General features: G+C 39.7%; 1 protein-coding gene across 2 annotated transcripts in view; it reads right to left on the bottom strand.

Annotated features, from left to right (window-relative positions):
• Positions 1 to 3,644: 3,644 nt before the first annotated feature.
• Positions 3,645 to 19,610, bottom strand: part of DHRSX (dehydrogenase/reductase X-linked) — a 156,530-nt gene continuing 140,564 nt past the window's right edge. For both annotated transcript variants that reach the window (XM_056490965.1, XM_056490975.1), the window contains one exon: positions 3,645 to 4,110. In XM_056490965.1, the coding sequence (XP_056346940.1) occupies positions 3,913 to 4,110 (198 nt within the window). In that variant the 3' untranslated portion in view covers positions 3,645 to 3,912. The remainder of the gene's footprint in view (positions 4,111 to 19,610) is intronic.

Genomic DNA, 19,610 nt, shown 5'->3' with positions numbered 1-19,610 from the left:
AATAAGTCTTTTTTTGGTCCTTTTTAGAGAATTGTTTTTTTACTTTTAAATTTGTAATGTTTTTTTTTAAGAGAAAAAAAAAATTGGTTTGACATGGTTTCACTCTGCTACCAAAGGCAAATCACCTTAATACTTAGTGGATGTTTCTGTTTATCTCAGACTTGACCTGGACAATAGATTTCGTGTGCCTTTTTGTGCCAAGGTAGAGGGACTTGATTTCTGAACTAAATATTAGCCTGGGAGGAGTACTGGCAGGGAAATATCCATTTTAGAAGTTGTGAGTTGTGGTCACTGTCATACTAATCAAAATAAGTGCTGTCATTGTGGCCATGAGGGAGAATCTAAGTGTGACTTCACTGTGACTGACCTCCTTTCTTAGGAGCCTACCTGGCCTATTTGCCAGGTGTCGTTTCAGAGGAATTTTTAATTATCATCAGATATCAGATCTGCATGCTCCAATATGAATCACCCTCAGAGAAAATCTGCTTTCTTGTTGGAAGGTTAATTTGTTTACCTTCAATTTACCATTACTGGGGCATGTTTAGCCTTTCTTTGCTAGGTCAAAGAGCTCTCAGGTGTTTTTTTCCATACCTGTGTACCTACTACAAAGCCACCCCTCAGCCATGTATTCAGTGAAGTGGAATACAGCCTTGCTCAGATCTCTGAAAATCTCATGGCCTTAAAATGTGAAATTAAATTTAACCATTTATCTGTGCAAAGTAAAATCACTGTCACCTTTTTACATGTCACATATATTTTTTCATTAGGTAGATATGTTAAGAATCATTTTGGATTTTTGCAGCAGTATCACGAGGGATTATTCTCATTCACACTGGGAGTACCTTATAACAATACTGGGTTTTGCTCCAGAAAAGCTCACGTGCTTATGTGACATTGCAAAGCTGACACAGTTTTCTGCTTTTAATTCCTGAGATAACAGTTTTGCAGCCAGCTCAACTGTATTTTCATGAACTGCAGTGCTCTAGAAATCCCTGGCTTCAGGATGCTTTTTTTCCCCCTCACTCAGCTACATCTGTGTCTGTGCTCTTGGTTCTCACAAACCATGTTTTCAGCGTTTAAAACAGATTTCAACTAAGACAGTTAATAAATTGGTTCAGATTACACTGAAAGTGTAACTAGCTGTCTTTACTATTTGCTAATTCACTAATCCCTAGGGCACTGGAAAGTGGTTGTGCTAATGCTGTGGAGCTTTGAGAGAGTTAAAACTGATGGTAATCTCATCCCATCTAGTTTGAGTAATCCTGGACACGCTTTCAGCAGCAATGATGTTCCATGGGAATGCTATGGCAACATCAAAATGTTGGCTGGCTGGCAGGCTCGCTGCATCCTGTGCATGATCCGTGAATAAACAGAGGAATTTAGTTCCCAGAGTGTCAGTCTGGCACATTTCACAAGCACTACATCCACTTACCAAAAAAAAAGTCAGACAGTCACACTGAGAAAGAGCTACAGTGACTGAGTGATAAATCTCCTGCTGCTAACCCTGGTATATACTAACTCTAAGAAGCTAAAAATAGGACATGCATGGCTTATTTCAGGGAGGAAATATGCTCTCCCTCCTTTTGTTTATTATTTTGGTTCCAGATGCTTTTCTTTGTTCATACCTTTTTTTTTTTTTTTTTTTGGTGCATTTTCTTTCTAGACTCTGGATATATGAACATGCTTACTTTAACTTAGATGTGATCTTCCTCTGAACCAAAGGTTGGAGATAAGGTCACTTGGAGTGAAGTACCACGTTTGAGCTAAAAAGCCCAAAAGGAATATTAGTCCAGAGTTCAGTGCATAGGAACATGTTCCTATTGTTTCTAGTCTGCTGCAAATGAGAGCACAGCACTGTGTTTGCTCTTGGTTCCATCATGCAGTGATTTCCAGCTCCTCAAAATGAATCTAAGCTTTATGCCCACCTATTAGTGTCTTTCCCTGTATATCTTGAATGAAGGAAATGCAAGGACATTTATAGGATTATGCAGCTTTTTTAGATGGCACCTAAAATCAACAAGATGGGAACAGGGTAGACCTTACTCCATTAACAGTAAGACCTCAAGGTCCCTAGACACAGATCCCATGCTTGGGAAGGTTCACTGAGAAGAGAACAAAGAATCACAGAACGGTTTGGATGAGAATGGATCTTAAAAACCATCTGTTTCCAACTGCTCTGCCGTGGGCAGGCATATCTTCCATTGAACAAAGCCCCAACCAACCTCTTCTTGAACACTGCCAGGGATGGGACATCCACAGTCAGTGTGGGCAACCTTCTCCAGTGCTTCAGACCTTGACAGTGAAGTATTCCTTCCTAATGTCTGACCTAAATCTTCTCTGTCTCAGTTTAGAACCATTACCCCTCATTCTATCACTACCCTGCCCGAGTCCCTCCCCATCTTTCCTTTAAGCCCCTATAAGTACCCTAAGGCTGCTGTGAGGTCTCCCCAGACACTTCCAGATGTTTTTTGTGAGACTTACAACGTTGACTGAAACTGTTCAGGAAAGTTTCTCTGCAAATTATTCTCATGGTTTACCATTATTCCCATGAAAATATTTCTATTTCAATTCAGTTTCTTTTCTTCTAGTTATTTGAGCTTGTATAAATTCAAGCTATCTTTGTGCTGCCTATCTGTTTTGTTTTTTACTCCATGGATGTGAACATCTTTCTTAAAGATTCTCTTTGGTAGACATAGGTAGAGTTCCCTGAACACAACTGAGATGTGTTCAAAACTGATAGCACCTGAACCAGCTGCTATCCCACTGAGGAGGAAAACTAGTGTTTGCTGAAAATAGATCCATAAAATATATCAGCTCCACACTCAGAGACTGTCAAATAAAATTTTTAACAAAACTGCTACTAAGAAATTTTAGGAAAGTCATACACAACTAAAGGGAAAATACCTTCTTGCTCCTATGTAAGCCAGATGAGGCAAGGGCTACTCTTAAAAATGGCAAAGGCATAGTTTAGGGAGGATGCATTGTACATCTCCAGAAAGAGGCAAAAGTGGACTGGCATTAATTGCTGTCTCTTCTGAACCATGAACACAAGTTCTGAAACTAATATGAACGAGGATCAAAACCAACAAAAGGTGATTCTTCATGCAACAGTACATGAGTGACTCTCCTTGTCACAGACAATGAATGAAACTGCAGATGCAGCATCACAGGGGCTCAGGAGAAAAAAGGGGACAAGTAAATCTGAGCCCACTGACAAGACAATAGGCCAACTGCATCCTCCAAAGCCCTGTGTTGCCATCATGATGTTTGATCCCTTTCTCACCTTTATAGGAGAGATGCTTAAACTGGAAACAAGTGAATTTAATATCCTCTTTGAAGAAGACCCTATTTATTTACTTTTTCTTGTTGTTCTGACCTTGGGTTAATACCTCTGGATAAGGGCTGACATATAAAACTAACCTTAAGGCAGAAACAAGATCGTGATCATGAATGCCAAGCTTCTACATTAGAACAAGCTGATGAAAGTGTCTTAAAGATTAATGAAGCTTAATGAAATAAAGCTGCAACTTTTAAAACTGATTTAAAAGAGTAACATATATACAAAGGTGGTTTAAGTTCAAAACCTCCCAGCACAACATGCTCAAGCATTATTTTTGTTGAACAAAACAATGAAAACTCATCTCTGCACATGTTTAAAGATTGTATTTTAATCACAGACTGAAACAGAATGATTTACAAAACTGATGGTTAGATTTAAAACCAACCACTACACCTTTCAGTGGGAATATTCCCCCCACACCCTAGCAGATTAGGGATTCAAGTGAAGAACAGAGCTGTTCTCGTTTGCCTTTGGGACTGGACAGTGATTTCCAGGATGATGACTGATGCTGCAAGAATTCACCTAAGATGCTTTTCAATGCATTTCATTTACCCAGCTGAAAGTGGCTTCTTCTAGAGAAGCCTGTTGGCTTCATCAGAAATCCCAACCATCCTGCAGCTTTCTGTCCAGAGCATTCTCTGCAGCTCCTCATCATATGCCACATCAGCTGATTTTGTCCTTTCCTCATTGTAAAGGTAGCAGCCACCAGCTCCTTCCACCTCAGGCGAGACTGCTGCATAGATGGTTGTAGAGGCTCCTTCCTCTGGGGTCTGCAGAAACAAAAAAAACCCAAATTCAACTGAGGCAGGTACAGCAGGAGAATTGCATTACCACCATAGCACCTTATCAGTGATAAATATCTTCCCTAATTTTGCTTTACTCTTCTGGTCCTTATGCAAACCTGAAGCTTGTAATAATAACAAAGCCATTTATTCAATTGGCAGAGTCCATTTCTTTCACAGTGCTATTATAAGATAGCTTAAAGCCAGAACAGATATATGGAAAACTCCAGTCTATTTTTTCAAGAGTTACTCAGATGAAGCATACAAAATAATTGATTTAGCTTTCACAGTTAGAGCTAATAAACCAAAAAAGCAAGCACAAATATTTAAATCCTAGTTTAATTATTCATTTTGCAAGGATGAAAGGGTCTGTGCTCTGCCTTAAGAAGATGAAGGCTATGCTGTACATGCAATGTGCTCATTGTAACAACAATGTGACATGAGCAAATGATCATGGAAACCATGACATCAAATTAAGATTCTGCAGTTCAGTCCAAGCAGGCAGGTAAATGGGGAACTATATTTTAGACACAGCATAGTTATCAGGGTCCTGCCCTGTCATAAAGCAAAATGGTGAATTATCTATAATGTCTGATATACCATGAGTACTAAATGAAAATTAATAAGTGAATAGCTTGAAGTGATAACTCCTTTCATCCTGAGTATAAGCAAAAATTTTACATTCTGCATTCAGAAGGATTACTCAGCTACCACTGAAATAATTTCCATGGCATTTTAATTCTAATTAAAGGACATATTTAAAACACAACTTTTGATATGCTTTGCCTTTATCAGTGATATAATTATGATCAGTGCCTGCTAGACAATAATGTATCATTTTGCAATCCTTGAGTCATTATCTGAGGCATTAACAGTACTGATGCTGCTCAGAGCTCTGTCTGCAGCACCTGACAGGATGTCTTTTCCTGAAGAACTCCATGAATGAGGCAATAGTGAATAGGTTACTCAGTGCCTTATAAAAACTAATAAATTTAAGTAACTGGAAGGTTTTTGTTATGTTTGGGTTTATTAGGAAATGATTGTACTATGATAGTCTGTCTAAAATCACTAAAAAATGCTCATTTAGCTTGGTTTAGTACCTACTGCTATGTCACCCTTCTTCATCCTGAGGGAAATAGTGCTATCCATACCCAGTACACAATGTAAATAGCATAAAGGGCCTGAACAATTCTTTGCTTATAGAGTGGCTAATAAAATTATGAACTAGGAACAGCAGTATAAAATATCTTGATATTGTAAAGTAGCAGAACAATGATGAACATGAGCATTTATATTTTATATAACTTATTCTGGATGACAGAGAAAAACCGAAAGTTTTTTACATATTCTTGTGCTCTGCTTAAAAAAAAGTAGTGACACAGATAAACCATTACTTCATGTGATGGTTCACTGGACTTTATGTTCCTCTCCAGCACAAACAGCATAAATGTCAATATCATGACTCTCAAATCTTGATGACAACAGCTCAACACTAAAATGCTTTAGAAAAATTTTCTGTGGGTGGAATGTTTGTGATTATGTTCTTATGAGCAGGGATCTCTGCAGCCTCAGAGACTGGTCTTCAAGGATATTGTCACAGTATCAGAAATAGCATGCTGCCTCTGCTGATTCAATGGTAAGGTTCTCCCAGGATACGCAGAATTTTTCAAGATTTTTACTTTGGATGGTAGGCCAGTTAAATTCCCCATAGAGGAGATTTATAGCAAGAGGGTAGTCAAACACTGGAGCTGGCTTGCTAAAGAGGTGGTTCATGTCCCAAGCCTGTCAGTGGCATTTGAAAAGGCATTTGAACAATGCTTTTAAGAATGTGCTTTATCATTTGGACAGTCATGAACAGGTCAGTGCTATGGTAGGTCCCTTTCAACTGAAAGAGTCTATTCTATTCTCTTCTATTCAAAATAACATCAAATATTTTAAATAAAGGTTATGCACTAGTTGAAAGTGTTTACATGCCCACACTGCAATTTACAAGCACAGTAACACTGACCATCCATTAAAGTCAGTTTGTGTAACTTTTCATATGATTTACTTTGCTCCTCCCATCTACCATATATAATATGCTGAGTTGAAAGTTCTGTGCAAAATTCCTATTTAGCTTCTACCACCTGTTGCTAGAAGCAATAATCTAAACATACAATGAAAAAACTCAACTCCCCTACATTGGGGAATTATCCATCACTTGAAGTGTTCAAGGCCAGGTTGGATGAAGCTCTGAGCAGCCTGATCTAGTGGAAAATGTCTCTTCCCATGGCAGGGGGTTGGAACTAGATAATCTTTAAAGTGTCTTCCAACCCAAGCCATTCTATGATTCTAGGATCCTAGATATTAGGAGAATCTGATAAGGAAAACAAATTTTTCAGTGCAACACAGAGTGAGTTGCTTGTGTATGACTGATGAATTGTCTTATTCCATTTTCTGAGTGCCTAATTAATGATGAAAGTTTTTATTTTCCCTTTCTTTATAATCTCTTCATTGTTTTGGCATGTTTTCTGTTTTAATGGAAGTAAAAATGAAACCCTGCAGCAAGGTGCCCTGAGCCTCCTGCTGGGCAGGTGACCTGTCTGTTTGGAGAGGCTGCAAGTAAAGCACATGTTGCAATTCCTTCTCTAGATCTTGTCCATGCTTATTGTGACAGCAACTGCACATCCACACACACACACAGCTGAGACTCTTTCTGGGAAAGTACTGGGTCTACCACACACCCAAAAATCACCTGCAACAAACAAAGAGGCAAACATGAGCAGACATCCTGTCTGTGCTCCAGTGCCTGAGGCCCTCTTGGGAAGGATGAAGCTGGAAACAGGCTGCAGCCACTGGAGCAATCAGTTTGTATCTGGACAAGGAGCAGGATGAATTGCTCCAGCACTGGCAGACTCACTCCTGGTTGCCAACTTTCCTTTGAAGAACTTTTCCACAGCTTTTCTTTTACCACATGATAGGCCACCAGAAGATGAGGAGGAGCCACAAAGCCCTTGGAAAATGGCCACAAACAGGAGACTACTGCCAAAGCAGCACATCTGACCCACCCTTTGGTGCTGTCTAGGAAAGAGAGCACCTGACAAAGGACCAAGGAAACCACCAGCCAGTGGACAAATACCTTGACAAATATAAAACCCCGAGATGTTTGTCATGATGTTCTATACAAACATACAATGAAAAACCCCAACTACATTACATTAAGGAATTAGCCATCACTTGAAGTGTTCAAGGCCAGGTTGAATGAAGCTCTGAGCAACCTGGTCTAGCGGAAGATGTCTCTTTTCATGGCAGGGGGCTGGAACTAGATGGACTTTAAAGTTTCTTCCATGAAGTATTATACCAAGAGTCCCAGGAAATAATAATGAGTATAATTCAAATCACAGGGGAGGATTCTCTACACATTGCCAGTGTAAAAAAGCCTTAAAAAACAGTTAAAGGATAATATTCATATATACAGAATCAGTAACATCTTGTTCATTAATTGACTGGACTTGTCCTAAGAGAAAGGCAATGCCTAAAAATTGCACAACAATTTTTCACTCTTCAGTTACCAACTTATTGGTAACTGAATTTTTTTTAAATTGGAATTTTGGTTACAAACTGTTATTAGTATCCAAGGAACTATAATTAATGCCTTTGTAATAAACAAGTAAAACTGACTTCTGCTTAACTTCTTCCTAATGAAATTCTGAACCTGTAATTCCCTTTGCTTGTTATGGTATTGATCACAATTTTTACTTTTTTTTTCAATTAACTATATGTTTGTTTTCAACAGTAAATAAAGGTTTGACTGAAGGTACAGATCTTTGCTCATTAGATGTGTAAGTTATGGAAGGAGAGAAAGGATAGTACATGACCAGCTTATTTAAGCAAAATGTTGCCTAAATACATAAAATTACATTATTTTGGCACAATCTATTCCCAAAAGCCTTTTTCTTTTTACAGAAGCTCTGATTTATTTTTTTTTCTTAAATATTCATCAATTATAACTCATCAACAAAGAATAATTTTCCCTCAGTATGAAATGGAATATTCTGCCCTAGGAAAACTGGGACATGTGCTAAGAGGGTTTGTATTTTAATTTTGCTTTTTAAGTACTTGTTAGTTCATGCATTTTGATTAATGCAATTTTAAGGGACATATAATTTTGTCCATACTATGTGCTAATTCTTGCAAAATGTCTTAGCTGACAACAGTCAATTCCTATAGCCATGTTACCATGAAATATTACATCCTTTCCATTTGTCTAAACCAGGAGCAGCAGCTTAACTCTTTAGAAACCATGTGTCTCCATCAGTTATATATGATGGCTTAGTGGTGCTTTCCATGATAATCCAGTGCCCATCTACTTCCAGCTTCACCTGAATTCATAGCTCAGAGTCCTGGGTAGACAGTGTGTAATGTCCATCAGAAACCACAAAAAGCTGGACTGGAAAATAAAATGCAATAAACTCCTATAATTCCTCCTCTGTAATCCCTTCCTTTTCTCAGTACCACTTGCAGCAACTACCAGCAAACAGTGACAACTGTTCTATGTGTCCCAAACACTGTGACAAATAGCTTGATTTGTATTTCATGAATTCAGGATTCTGCCATCTTCAGAGATTATAAGAGAGAAGGTTGGGCACAGAGGACAGAGAGCAGCTGGCAGAGTCACTCACTGACATCACAGCTGAGTTTTGAGAGACATGAGCCAAACAGAGAGATGGAAGATCACTTAATGCTGAGAATAAAACATTGAAACACATTCATCCCATTTAATTTGTGCTGCAGAATACATCAAGCATCAGTGGAATAACCCCCATCAGCAACATTAGGCAGACTGCTGTAGGAACTTTCATCAAAAGTGGGCTTATAACACTGGTCCTAGCTCATGTACCATTCATAAAATCGTGCACTTTTCAGCTCATGTGGGAAATCTACTCGTGAGCTGATGAGTTCAGTGAGCTTGCATATATTTTTTGGTTTGAGAAATCTACTCATGAGCTGATGAATTAAATGAGCTTGCAGATTTTTTTTTTTTTTTTTTTTTAATTTGGTTTGCTTTCTGCCACAGGTGTACATGGTGTTTGATCTGTGGTTTCATTTTTAAACAAGTGAGTTCCATCAGGCCACTCCTGGAGTGGGTAACAAATTCCCTGGTTCCAGCTAGGAACACACAGAAAACACTGAACAGACCATTCTCTGGGCAGTACTCAGGCACTTTTGCCTGTGTTCCTTCACCTTTCTCAATGATAATTATTCTGCTAATATTTTTTTAAGTGCTGGTATATTACTGACTTGCTTCTGTTCTGAAAAATTCTATGTATGCAAAGTTTTCTTCTTTTTCTGTCTTTCTTCAGGAAAGACAATTAGAATCTGTGATACCTGAGCAGTACTATGGATATCCACTGTAGGGATTAGCAATACCAAAGAGAACATGAAATTACTGTTGGTACAGTGAAGTCTTTCATCTCCTTGGTGGCAGCTAGTGGAGGGGTGGCACCCAGTCACCCTCAATGCACTGCTTGGCTCTCAAGAACAAAGGCAAACACAGAACATGCAATAGTTGGAAAAATCTCAGGAACAGAGTAGCTGGGATTGTGTTCCCATGAATATTAAAGCAAACAGGTTTGTGAGAAGCAAATTGCCTTTGTTCTAGGGTGCACTGATTACTATGGCCTGTGAACCACTGAATCATTTCAAAGCCAGGTGTCTTGGGAAGACACCAGGTTACCTTCTGGTGCAAGAGTCCAGGGTGAAATAACAAGAGCTGCTGCAGAGCCACAGGCTCCAGGTGAAGAAGGGGCCATGTGTGTTCAGTGTGCACTGGGTAACTTGCACTGTCTAGACCTCCTAACGTGATTGTTGCTTTGAAAATGCCAGACAAAAATACTGAGTGTGAAAACAAAGGCTAGAAAGGAAACCATGATGGAGTGTATGGACGTGAACAGCCACCTTTGATCAATAAGGCTGACTTTATGTCCTGGGGAGACCAGTGGCCAGGACAAACTGCTGGGTCCCCAGACAGCCAAAGCACAGCTTTTCAGCAATCTCTGCCTTCACTCAAACCCCTGCTTTCTATCTGCATTCTCTCTTTCCTTCTATTCTTTCATATGCAACTCGCTATTGTGCTATTTCTATCCAGTTTCTGCCTTGATAATAGACTAGAAAGAGATATTTTATTGAATATAGTGCTCCCTAGATACCCAGTCAGCACAACCAAATTAATTTCTCTTCAATCCCCAACTTGTGGCAATTAGAATTCTTCAATAAATTCACTCCATAATAAAATTCTTCAGATTTTGTCTTTGAAAGAAATAGCAGAAATGGCTCAGTTAAAATTTGAAGCCTTTCTTCTGACAATGTTGTGGCCACAGAGAAATAATTTCTTAATCAAAGATGTAAATATATAATAAAAGATGAAACTTCAATGAATTAGGAACACAAAGCAATTTTCACACTAAAAATGCATCAAAATTTGAAAGAAAAGGAGCTTTTATAATCTGAATAATTTATTATTTATACTTATAATTATTTATAATTTATACTCAGGGAAGACAAGAAATTTTCCCTGAGCACAAGATACTGAAAGAGCTGGCAAACAGAGACAGAGAGTATCAATCTCCTGAATCCCCTTTTCTTTTAAAAGCAAATTTTCTGGAAAGATGTTAAAAAAAATTCAGATACACAGGGAGACTGGGAAGTCCCATCTTCACACCAGCCCCTGCAGAGGTGGCTGGGATGGTGTAGATGAGGCAGACTATGGAAGAAAGGCACTGTGCTCAAAGGCTGTCAGGTCAGCCTGTTTCTCAGGGAGCCCAGGCAGCAGGCACATGCCCTGCTCTGAATGCCTCATTTCCCATGAACCTCTGGATGGAGTTGGTGGAAAAGGTTTTAAGTGGTTTTGAATTGATAATATAGAGATATTTATGTTATTGCTGAGCAGGGCTTACAGAGAACCAAGGCCTTTTCTGCTTTTTACTGCTGGCAAGGAACTTGGGGGTGGGTGGGAGGTTGGGAGGAGTCACAGGTGGGCCAGGAGATCCCAAGTGACCAAGGAGGTATTCAAAAAAATATGACATCACATTCAGGATAAAAATTAGGGAGGAAAGATGGGGGGATATTTGGAGTGACAGCATTTATCTTCCCAAGTCACCATCATATGTGATGGGGCCCTGCTTTCCTGGAGATGGCTGTCTGCCCATGGCAGAATCAATTCCTTGTTTTCCTTTCCCTGTGTGCAGTTTTTGCTTTCCCAATTAAATTGTCTTTATCTCAACTCATGAGTTTTACACCTCCTGACCCTTCTAATTATCTCACAGGTGAGGAGTGAGCTGCTGTGTGGGGCTTGTTGTGCCAAACCACAACAACAGGACATCATGGGTCATGTCAAATAACATGAAACACTTGTGGTCTCAGGCAGCTGAATGAAGCTCCTCCTGGCTGGCCAGCTTTCTGGGCTACACTGGATAAAAACACTGATTTCAAGGAGTGAACTCATGTGTAGGTATTATAAATAATACTACATACAAATATTATAAATAATAATATGTATCATTATTATAAATAATGTATATAATAAAATTATGTTTGTGTTTTAATTTCAAACTGAATGTCTCTCAGGTTAGAATTGCAATATAATGTTGGTGATGTGAGCAGGACTGTTTGTGGATCCACACTTTGCATTTTTTAAGATATTGAATAGAGCACTAAAAGAACAATGTTCACTTTTAAGCAGTTTTGAAATAGAAACAAGAACTCTACATGACTGAATTTGAGCAGGGACTTGAAACTTTGGGTCAAAGTCATTAATCATGACAGAGTCCTTTATTCATTTTGTCAAGTGCATTGAGGAATATTGCTTTGCCTGGAGGCTGATCCCTAAGTTTGCTCTGCAGCAGACAGCAATGTCTTCAAAGTCAGAACTGAGATATCACTGCAGCCACTGAAATCACATTACACTTGTTACCTTGCTCAGCTCAGTAACAGTATGCAAAATTTGACAGATAGGAGCCTGCTGCCCCAGACATTGCATAAACATCAACCAGAGACACTCACTTGCTGGAACATCCAGTCTCTAGGAAATAAGACAGGCAGTAATGCTCAGAGACAGCTGAGAACTACATGTGCTTGACAAAATACTGAAGCCTCTTCTGAGAGCATAACACTCTGCCTGATCAATGAGCTCTCTGGAAACCAGGTGATGTCCTGCAGCTACCTATTGCTGAGCATGCATGAGTTAAATCACTAAGAATTGTCCTGGATATCATCCCATTATCTGGAATTTTCTGCAACACTTCTATTCAGAGACCCACAAGAGATCTATTGAAGCAAATGTGCAGGTTAGCAGAGATGAGGAAAGAATGAGTCTCTGAAATCCTAATCCTGATGCCTTGCACACTAGGCTGTAACTCCAGTGTTTGTAAAGGAAAACACGCCATTTATTTGTTCACTTCCAGCTTAAATTTTCAATGCATTATCTTACACAAGTACATAGGTCAGCCCTAGCTTCTTAAATTCTTTTAAAGAAGACAGATTTTGGCAATCAAAACAACACAGCAAAGCACACAGAAGCAGTTGTGCTTGAAGGGGTACCTGCATTTTTAGCAGCCTTAGAGAACAGGAGACACCGCAAGGTTCAAGGTGTTGATGATGCTCCTGAGTACATACACATCTGAACAATTTATTACCTGCCTGCTCATGCAAAGTGAAATGTCTTTGCTGGCTTTTGGTGAAAACATAAGACTTCAGGAATAATATATATGGCAACTTCTGACTTGCAGCCCCCTACCATCATCTCGACTTTTTACTGTTTAATATTTGACAAGTCATGCATCTTGTTTTCCTTGTTAGAAAACAGAAACTGACACATCTCCCACTTCTCAACTTTCTTATAATGACTGTTATTTATTTTTCAATTATTATAAGAACTCAGGATGGGCATGGAGCTCCTAAATATTTAAAAGAAAACCACAATATAGAAAGCCTTTATGAACTATGATGAGATCAAAAAGCAGAAAAGGCTGTACAGAACACAGACAAAATGAAATAACCCAAAATTACCTAAGCCAGCAGCTATTTCACAGCCTCTTTTGTTTTAAATTGCTACAAGCCCCATTTTGCACCCCAAAGAGCAGCAGGAGTATTTCCAGCTGTGGGCTCAGCCAGGTGCAGGAGGGCTGGGAGAAGGTGGCTGCCAGCCTCGGTTTCCTACCTTTCCCACTGGAAGCACCTCCTGAAAAGAGACAGTGAAGGTGTGAAAGTGCAAATCCCTTCCTGGATCACCAGCTAAGGTCAGCAGAGGCCCTTTCTGCCCCAGGACTCAGGCAAGCCATGTGCCTGCACTGCCAAAGGTGAGGACCAGAGCCAGTGAGGTGCACAAACTAACTCAAAGTGACTACAGGGAGCTGCATCTGTGCATTAATAGCATGCAAGATGAAAATGTCTGGGAAGAAGGGAGAGATGAAAGCAAAAGTACACTTTGCCCCAAATTTCTTAGCTCTGCATTGCAGTGGCATGCTAGCTGGGCTGTAATATGTCCTGCTGATGGTCTGCTCCACACAAAGCTCCTGCATGGAAAAAGACCTTCACTTTGCAGTGCTTATCCTCACCCTGGGTCTCAGCCATTGTCTCCTTGCCCCTGAGCTGCCAGGAAGAAAGGAATTTAAAGCAGGTCACCAAAAACCATTGTTGCAGTCCAATTGCCAGCTGGCAATTAAGCTGCTTACTCCCCTCCCATCCCCCAGTGGGATGGGGAAGAGAGTCAGGAAAAGATAAAATCCGTGATTGCTCACTAACAACTGACTGAGACCCCTGAGCAGCAACCAATGGCTCCTGGCCAATGCTCCCCAGTTTTCACACTGAGCATGATGATCTGGAATATCTCTGAGGCCAGATTGGGTCAGCTGTGCTGGCCATGCTACCTCACAGCTTCTTGTGCATTTTCTCAGTGGCAGAGAACAGCAAAATGAAAAGTCCTTGGCTTAGCATAAGCACCACTTAGTGACAGATACAACTTCAGTGTTATCAACACTATTCTCATACTGAATCCAAAACTGCTAAGAGGAAAATTAACTCTATCTCAGCCCAAACCAGAACAACCATTTAGCACTGCCCACGTCCCAACTGCTCTGAGTTTCTAGTTCTATAGAGTTAATGTATTTAAATTTTAGTTTCACAATACTCCCCAGACTGATAGGAGAAAGTCACAACTGGAAGACAGATAAAAGTGGTGGGGAGGGAAGGAATCTTTTTCTGGAAATTTGTTTCACATAATTCCAGTTGCTAGCAATTTCATTGTTTAATCTTGAATGATAAACCAAAAAGATATAAACAAGAGGGTTAATTTACATCTGCCCCTAGTAACATACCATAAAGATGGAAAACAAGAAGACCAGACTTATTTTCTATAGTTATTTTAGTGGAAGACTAGAATTAGGTGAGAGTGGCTCAGATTTTCTAATCATATCTTTTTAAGAGATAGTTAGCTCAAATAAGTAATTACAGATTTTTCATCCTTGATTTTGCCCAATAAGTTCAGGCCTTTTCTGTTTAAGTAATAAAACCCTTGAAAAATTACAGTTTTCTTCATTTTAACTAAACTCTATTTTATCAGGAAGCAGCTTGTAAAAATAAATTTTAAAAGAGAAAAGTAATCTTGTAAACAGAACTACCATTTCCCATTTTCTATCACATGCTATCAGCTTGCTGAAGTCATGCAATAACAGATAGATCATGAAACCATACCATTATGGAGCTGTCTATATAGCTTATCCTTTGTTACCCAAGAGAAGTTCTAATTTTAATGGCAAAGGGCACATTCAGTTGCAAATTGACATATCTGAATGCTTATTAACCCACCAGAATCAACTTGGTTTTAACAAAATAACTAAAAATGCAAATGTAAAGGATGACTGAATCTGATTATTCAAATCAAGCTTTTTGTTATGTTGACTGAAAGTGAATTTAAGCTCTGTAACTTAAATCCTTTTGTTTAAATCAATCAACCTCGGGGCTATTCACTATCTGCAAAGGAATCTATTGGTGGCTTAAATTCAGAAGAGACCCAAAGAACATGTATAACTTTATACAGGCAAAGAATGCCATTGATTTCAATGAGATTAGTCTCTAAAACTATGGCAGAGAAGATTTGAGGCATCATAATTTTAACTGCAGAGCTTATTAGGCAGAGAGAAAACACGCAGACCCTCAGCCACACAAATGATTCCCAAGGTTTGAAATGGAAGCAAAGAACTTTCATCTTGAAAACAATTACTCAAGAGTTTAAGCTCATCACATTTAATCAGCTAAATGGTCTGCAGGAAGGGCAAGCTGGTACTCATAATGCAGAGAGGGGTGTAAGCCCATGGAGAGGTGATCCAGCTATTCATTTGCAGGGGCTCCAAAGGAAAAACAAGCTGATGCTTGCTTCTTGCCAGTGGAACAGATAAAGAAAAGTGTGAAATGGCATGTACATAAAATTGTTAACTACTGGTAAATAGAAAAACCCAGATCTACTATCCACTGGAGTTGTCAAATTTAATACCTAGGCTTAGTTCTAAGGATTTTTTGTAAACCTTCATTAAAGCAGATGGAGTAAAAAAACATTTGTGTGTCCATTGCAAAAGGCAGGATTGGATTTGGTGGCAGATGTGGTCCTTGCCACGTTCTTATTTCCTTTTCTGGATGACAGAATCACAGCAGAGGTGTCACACTGCTCTACAGGTGACACAGCCTACCCCATTCCTGTGTGAATGACCACAGTGTCCCAGCTTCTGTTGGAGGAGGAATTGGTTCAAATTCCAAAAATGAGATCCATAGTGAATGATCAAATCTCATTAACTGAAACAGGACAATGAGAAACTGTAAAGGAGAAAACCATTTAATCCCTTTTACACCAAACATCTTCCCCAAGAAAGCTATTAAAAAAAAAATTAAAAAGACAAAAACACAACAAAAAGAGGGGTTGCAAGGCATGAATGTTAAAAATTCCAACAATCTTCCTGAAAGTTTTCTTATTCCTTTTATTTCCTCTTCAGGTAACTCCTGTCTCTGCAGAGTTTCTGACTGGGGCTTTGACATGGGCTAATTCAGGGCTTAGTTAGCCATGGCCCAGACAGAGGCTTGATCTTGGAGAACTATTGATAGACAAAATAAAACAAAAATAAAGCAAAAATTAACCTTTTCATTAAGCTCCCCAGGAGGGTTCCTGCTGCACTGGAATTCACAGGGCTTTTTGACATAAAGGTTAGAGCAGTTGTTTAGAATGGGAAACAAATACCGTGACGTTTTGTGGTTTGAACACATTTTACTGACTCATCTGGTGCTGAAATAATTCACTTTATTTAGAAAGCTCAGTATTGAACTATGCTCTTTGGTAGTGTCATTTTGCTACACACATCCTTTGGCCCTGATAGTTCAATCAATGAGCCCCCCCATCCCTGCTCACTGCCTCACTTGGGGTGATACACTGCCAGCAGCAAAGCTCCAGATGATTAAACTTCTGCTTCCCAGGAAAGATCCCAGCTGAATTAATGCAGAACTGTGCTAAGGTTCAAGCAACTGCTGTTCACTCATGACAGCACAGGCTGAGGTGTGAGCAGAGAGCACCAGTGCTGGGTGCTGTCCCAGCCCTCCCCTCTGCCTGTCCTGCCCGCACAGCCGCTTGCTCGGAATTCTGCTCTCACCTGCAAGTCTGCACAGCTCTGCAGCCGCCTCCTGTTATTTAACACGTACTTCACAGTGCAATTGAATTGTTCCAATCAAGATTAGTTTCTGTTCCTCTGTGTGGTATGCAAAGCATGTCTGCAGACAAAACTTTAATCCATTTCTCCACCTGCCTTTTCATTGTTCCCCACAACAATCTCACGGACAGTCCCAGTGTTTTTTTCATTCCCTTTTCTTCATGAATTCCTAAATGCCTCTTGCCAGGCTCTCACTGCAAGCTCACTGAGTGTGGCTGCCACTGGCTCAGATCCCTTTCTGGAATACAGGCACCATGTGGAGGAGGAAGGGGCTCAGGGTAGGAGGGTTTCCCGCTGCAGCACCAACACTCGCCCGCCTTGCATCACCCATCCATGTCACCAAGCCCCTTCAGAAACCAAAAAGGGCTAAAAAGCAGACTTCAATGCATGAGTTCTTGGGGTAGATGGCATTTACAATCTGTGGTGCAAACAAAGGAGCGAGCCCAAGCCTTATTGTAGTAGAAAAAGAAGAGGAAAATACTGGGTGAAACCTGGGTCAATACATTGACCAGCCAAATCCCATAATTCAGGAGAAATGGTGGATCCACAAGCAGTGCCAACCCCCCAGAGCAGGTCAGACAGCAAGGCTCCTCTTTGAAGCCAAAGCATGGTGTGACAGGATGTGTCAGTGCTGGACTGCAGTAAAGGATTGTGAGCAAGGCTGGTCCCTGGCCACCAGCCCCAGCCACAACCCCGACTGCTGCCTGGCCCTTGCCAGGGCATGGGACACTGAGCTGAGGGGACAAGCTGCAGAGCCCCTTTACTCTGCAAATCTGCTGAGCTGATGTGGCTACAAGGCTGCCACAGTCAAAAAGCAAGGGTTGCCAAGCAGAAGAATTTTTATATAAAAATAATCTAAATGGTTGGGTTTTATCAACTGCATAAACTCCTTAGTGTCCAAGACATAACTGACCTTTGCTTTTAAATCTGTGTTCAATAAAAGATGATTCCAACTGATTGTGAACTTTGCAAAGCCTGTAACATGGTTCAGGGAAAAATACATTTAATTTCCCTAATAGCTGCTGACAGTCTGTGAAACAAATAGTTTTAATTATTTTCTCCTTGGTGAATTTCAGCTCTCATCATTTAATCAAAAAAGTAGCACATTACCAACAATTGAGATTAAATGGAGAGATGTACAGTAGGGAAAAAGGAAATTACATTAGCACTAAACAGTGACAAATATGTCCTTCTTATTGCACTCTTGTCCTGATACAGCAGAACATTTACAATGCCCTGATTAAAAAAAACCAAACCCTTAAAAGCCCAACTGAACCTTTTAGACTTTTCCCACTTATCCTGAGACTTACGACCACTGAAAATGTCAATGTGGTCTCTGCAATAAAAAAAAAAAAAAAATTAAATACTCCTTTCACTTCTTGATGAACAATGTACAGATCTTACACATTGGTGTAAAATAGGTGTTACTCATTTTTTTACTGGCACTACTGATGCATGAAAATAACTACAGAGCTAATCAATAGGTAATGATGGTATTTCAGGAGTAATGCTCTGTTCAGAGGAAAAAAATGACTGCAATTCACAAACAATTATTGACACCATGAAGCACATGAATCAATGCCCACTAGAGATCTGCACGTTATTTAAAATTTCTTCAGCAGTATTTGTCTTTGTTCCTTAGTCCCAACATAATTTTTCCTGCCTGTTATACTGTGAATATATTAAAGGTTAGTGTGAATATATTGATGAAAACTAGAATAAAATGTAAAAGCTAGACTTCTGATGGATATGTCCAGATACTAGCAGTGGCATGACAATTACCGGAGTACTGTGGCCATGGGATTCAATGCAAAGTTCTTTCTTGCATAAGACATTTTTTGTCATAGAATGATCAAGATCTCACCTCTTAAAGTTCGATTTTTTTAAGTCTTCCCCATTGCTTTTTCTGCCTGCAATGGTTTACTGTGAGAGCAGCTGGAAGGACATGAAGTGGCCAGAGCTGGAGGTGGTGTGCCTCAGGGCTTGCTGAAGTGTACCAAGGAGACAGATTTATCACTGCCTCCTACAGGGACCAATGAAATCCTATTGGCCTAATTCTCTAAATATAGATGTTTGCCTTCTTTTCATTGTTATCCCTGTGTAGAGCAAGAGAAAATCATGAAACAGTCCAAGGTACAAATCTGAGTTCTCACTTGTTAACACAGGGGAGAGAACAACACATCTGTTCTTCACTTGCATAAACAAATATCTGAGATGTCCAGGGCAGTGAAGGAGATGATTACCACTGGCTCTCACAGTTTTCTTTTTTATTCACATGTGGCTTGAGACATGGCTGGTTTACAGCCTAATATGATACTCCTTTACTTGCAGTTTTAAGTGCAAATCAATTCTGCTTAGCCTAGAACAAACATCTGGTCCTTGCTTAGCAAATGAATTGAAAGCACATCATGCCTGCCATCAGAGCACAGCTACTTGAACATCTGACAACAGTTACCAGCACCTGATAGGAGGCACAGATTTTCAAAAGAATAAATGCCCAGCTGTGTCTAGAAACATATTTGGGTGTCTTGCTACAGTTCTGCACAAGAAAACAGTAATAATTTTTAATTACTAACGTAATAAAATGAGGAAAAGCAGTTTGGCTCTTGAAAAATCAGGGAGATTCCTCTCCCAGTCTAAATTAATATTAAGAATTTACAAATATTTTCAGACAACCACAGCAGAAAAAAGCACGCCAAACAACAAACATAACCACAAAGAGAAATCCAGAGAGAAAATAGCACTAAGGTACACATTTTTACA

This window comes from Oenanthe melanoleuca, chromosome 1, assembly GCF_029582105.1.
Source record: "Oenanthe melanoleuca isolate GR-GAL-2019-014 chromosome 1, OMel1.0, whole genome shotgun sequence".
In the NCBI taxonomy this organism is placed as follows: Eukaryota; Metazoa; Chordata; class Aves; order Passeriformes; family Muscicapidae; genus Oenanthe; species Oenanthe melanoleuca.
This window is presented reverse-complemented; position numbering and strand designations above follow the sequence as displayed.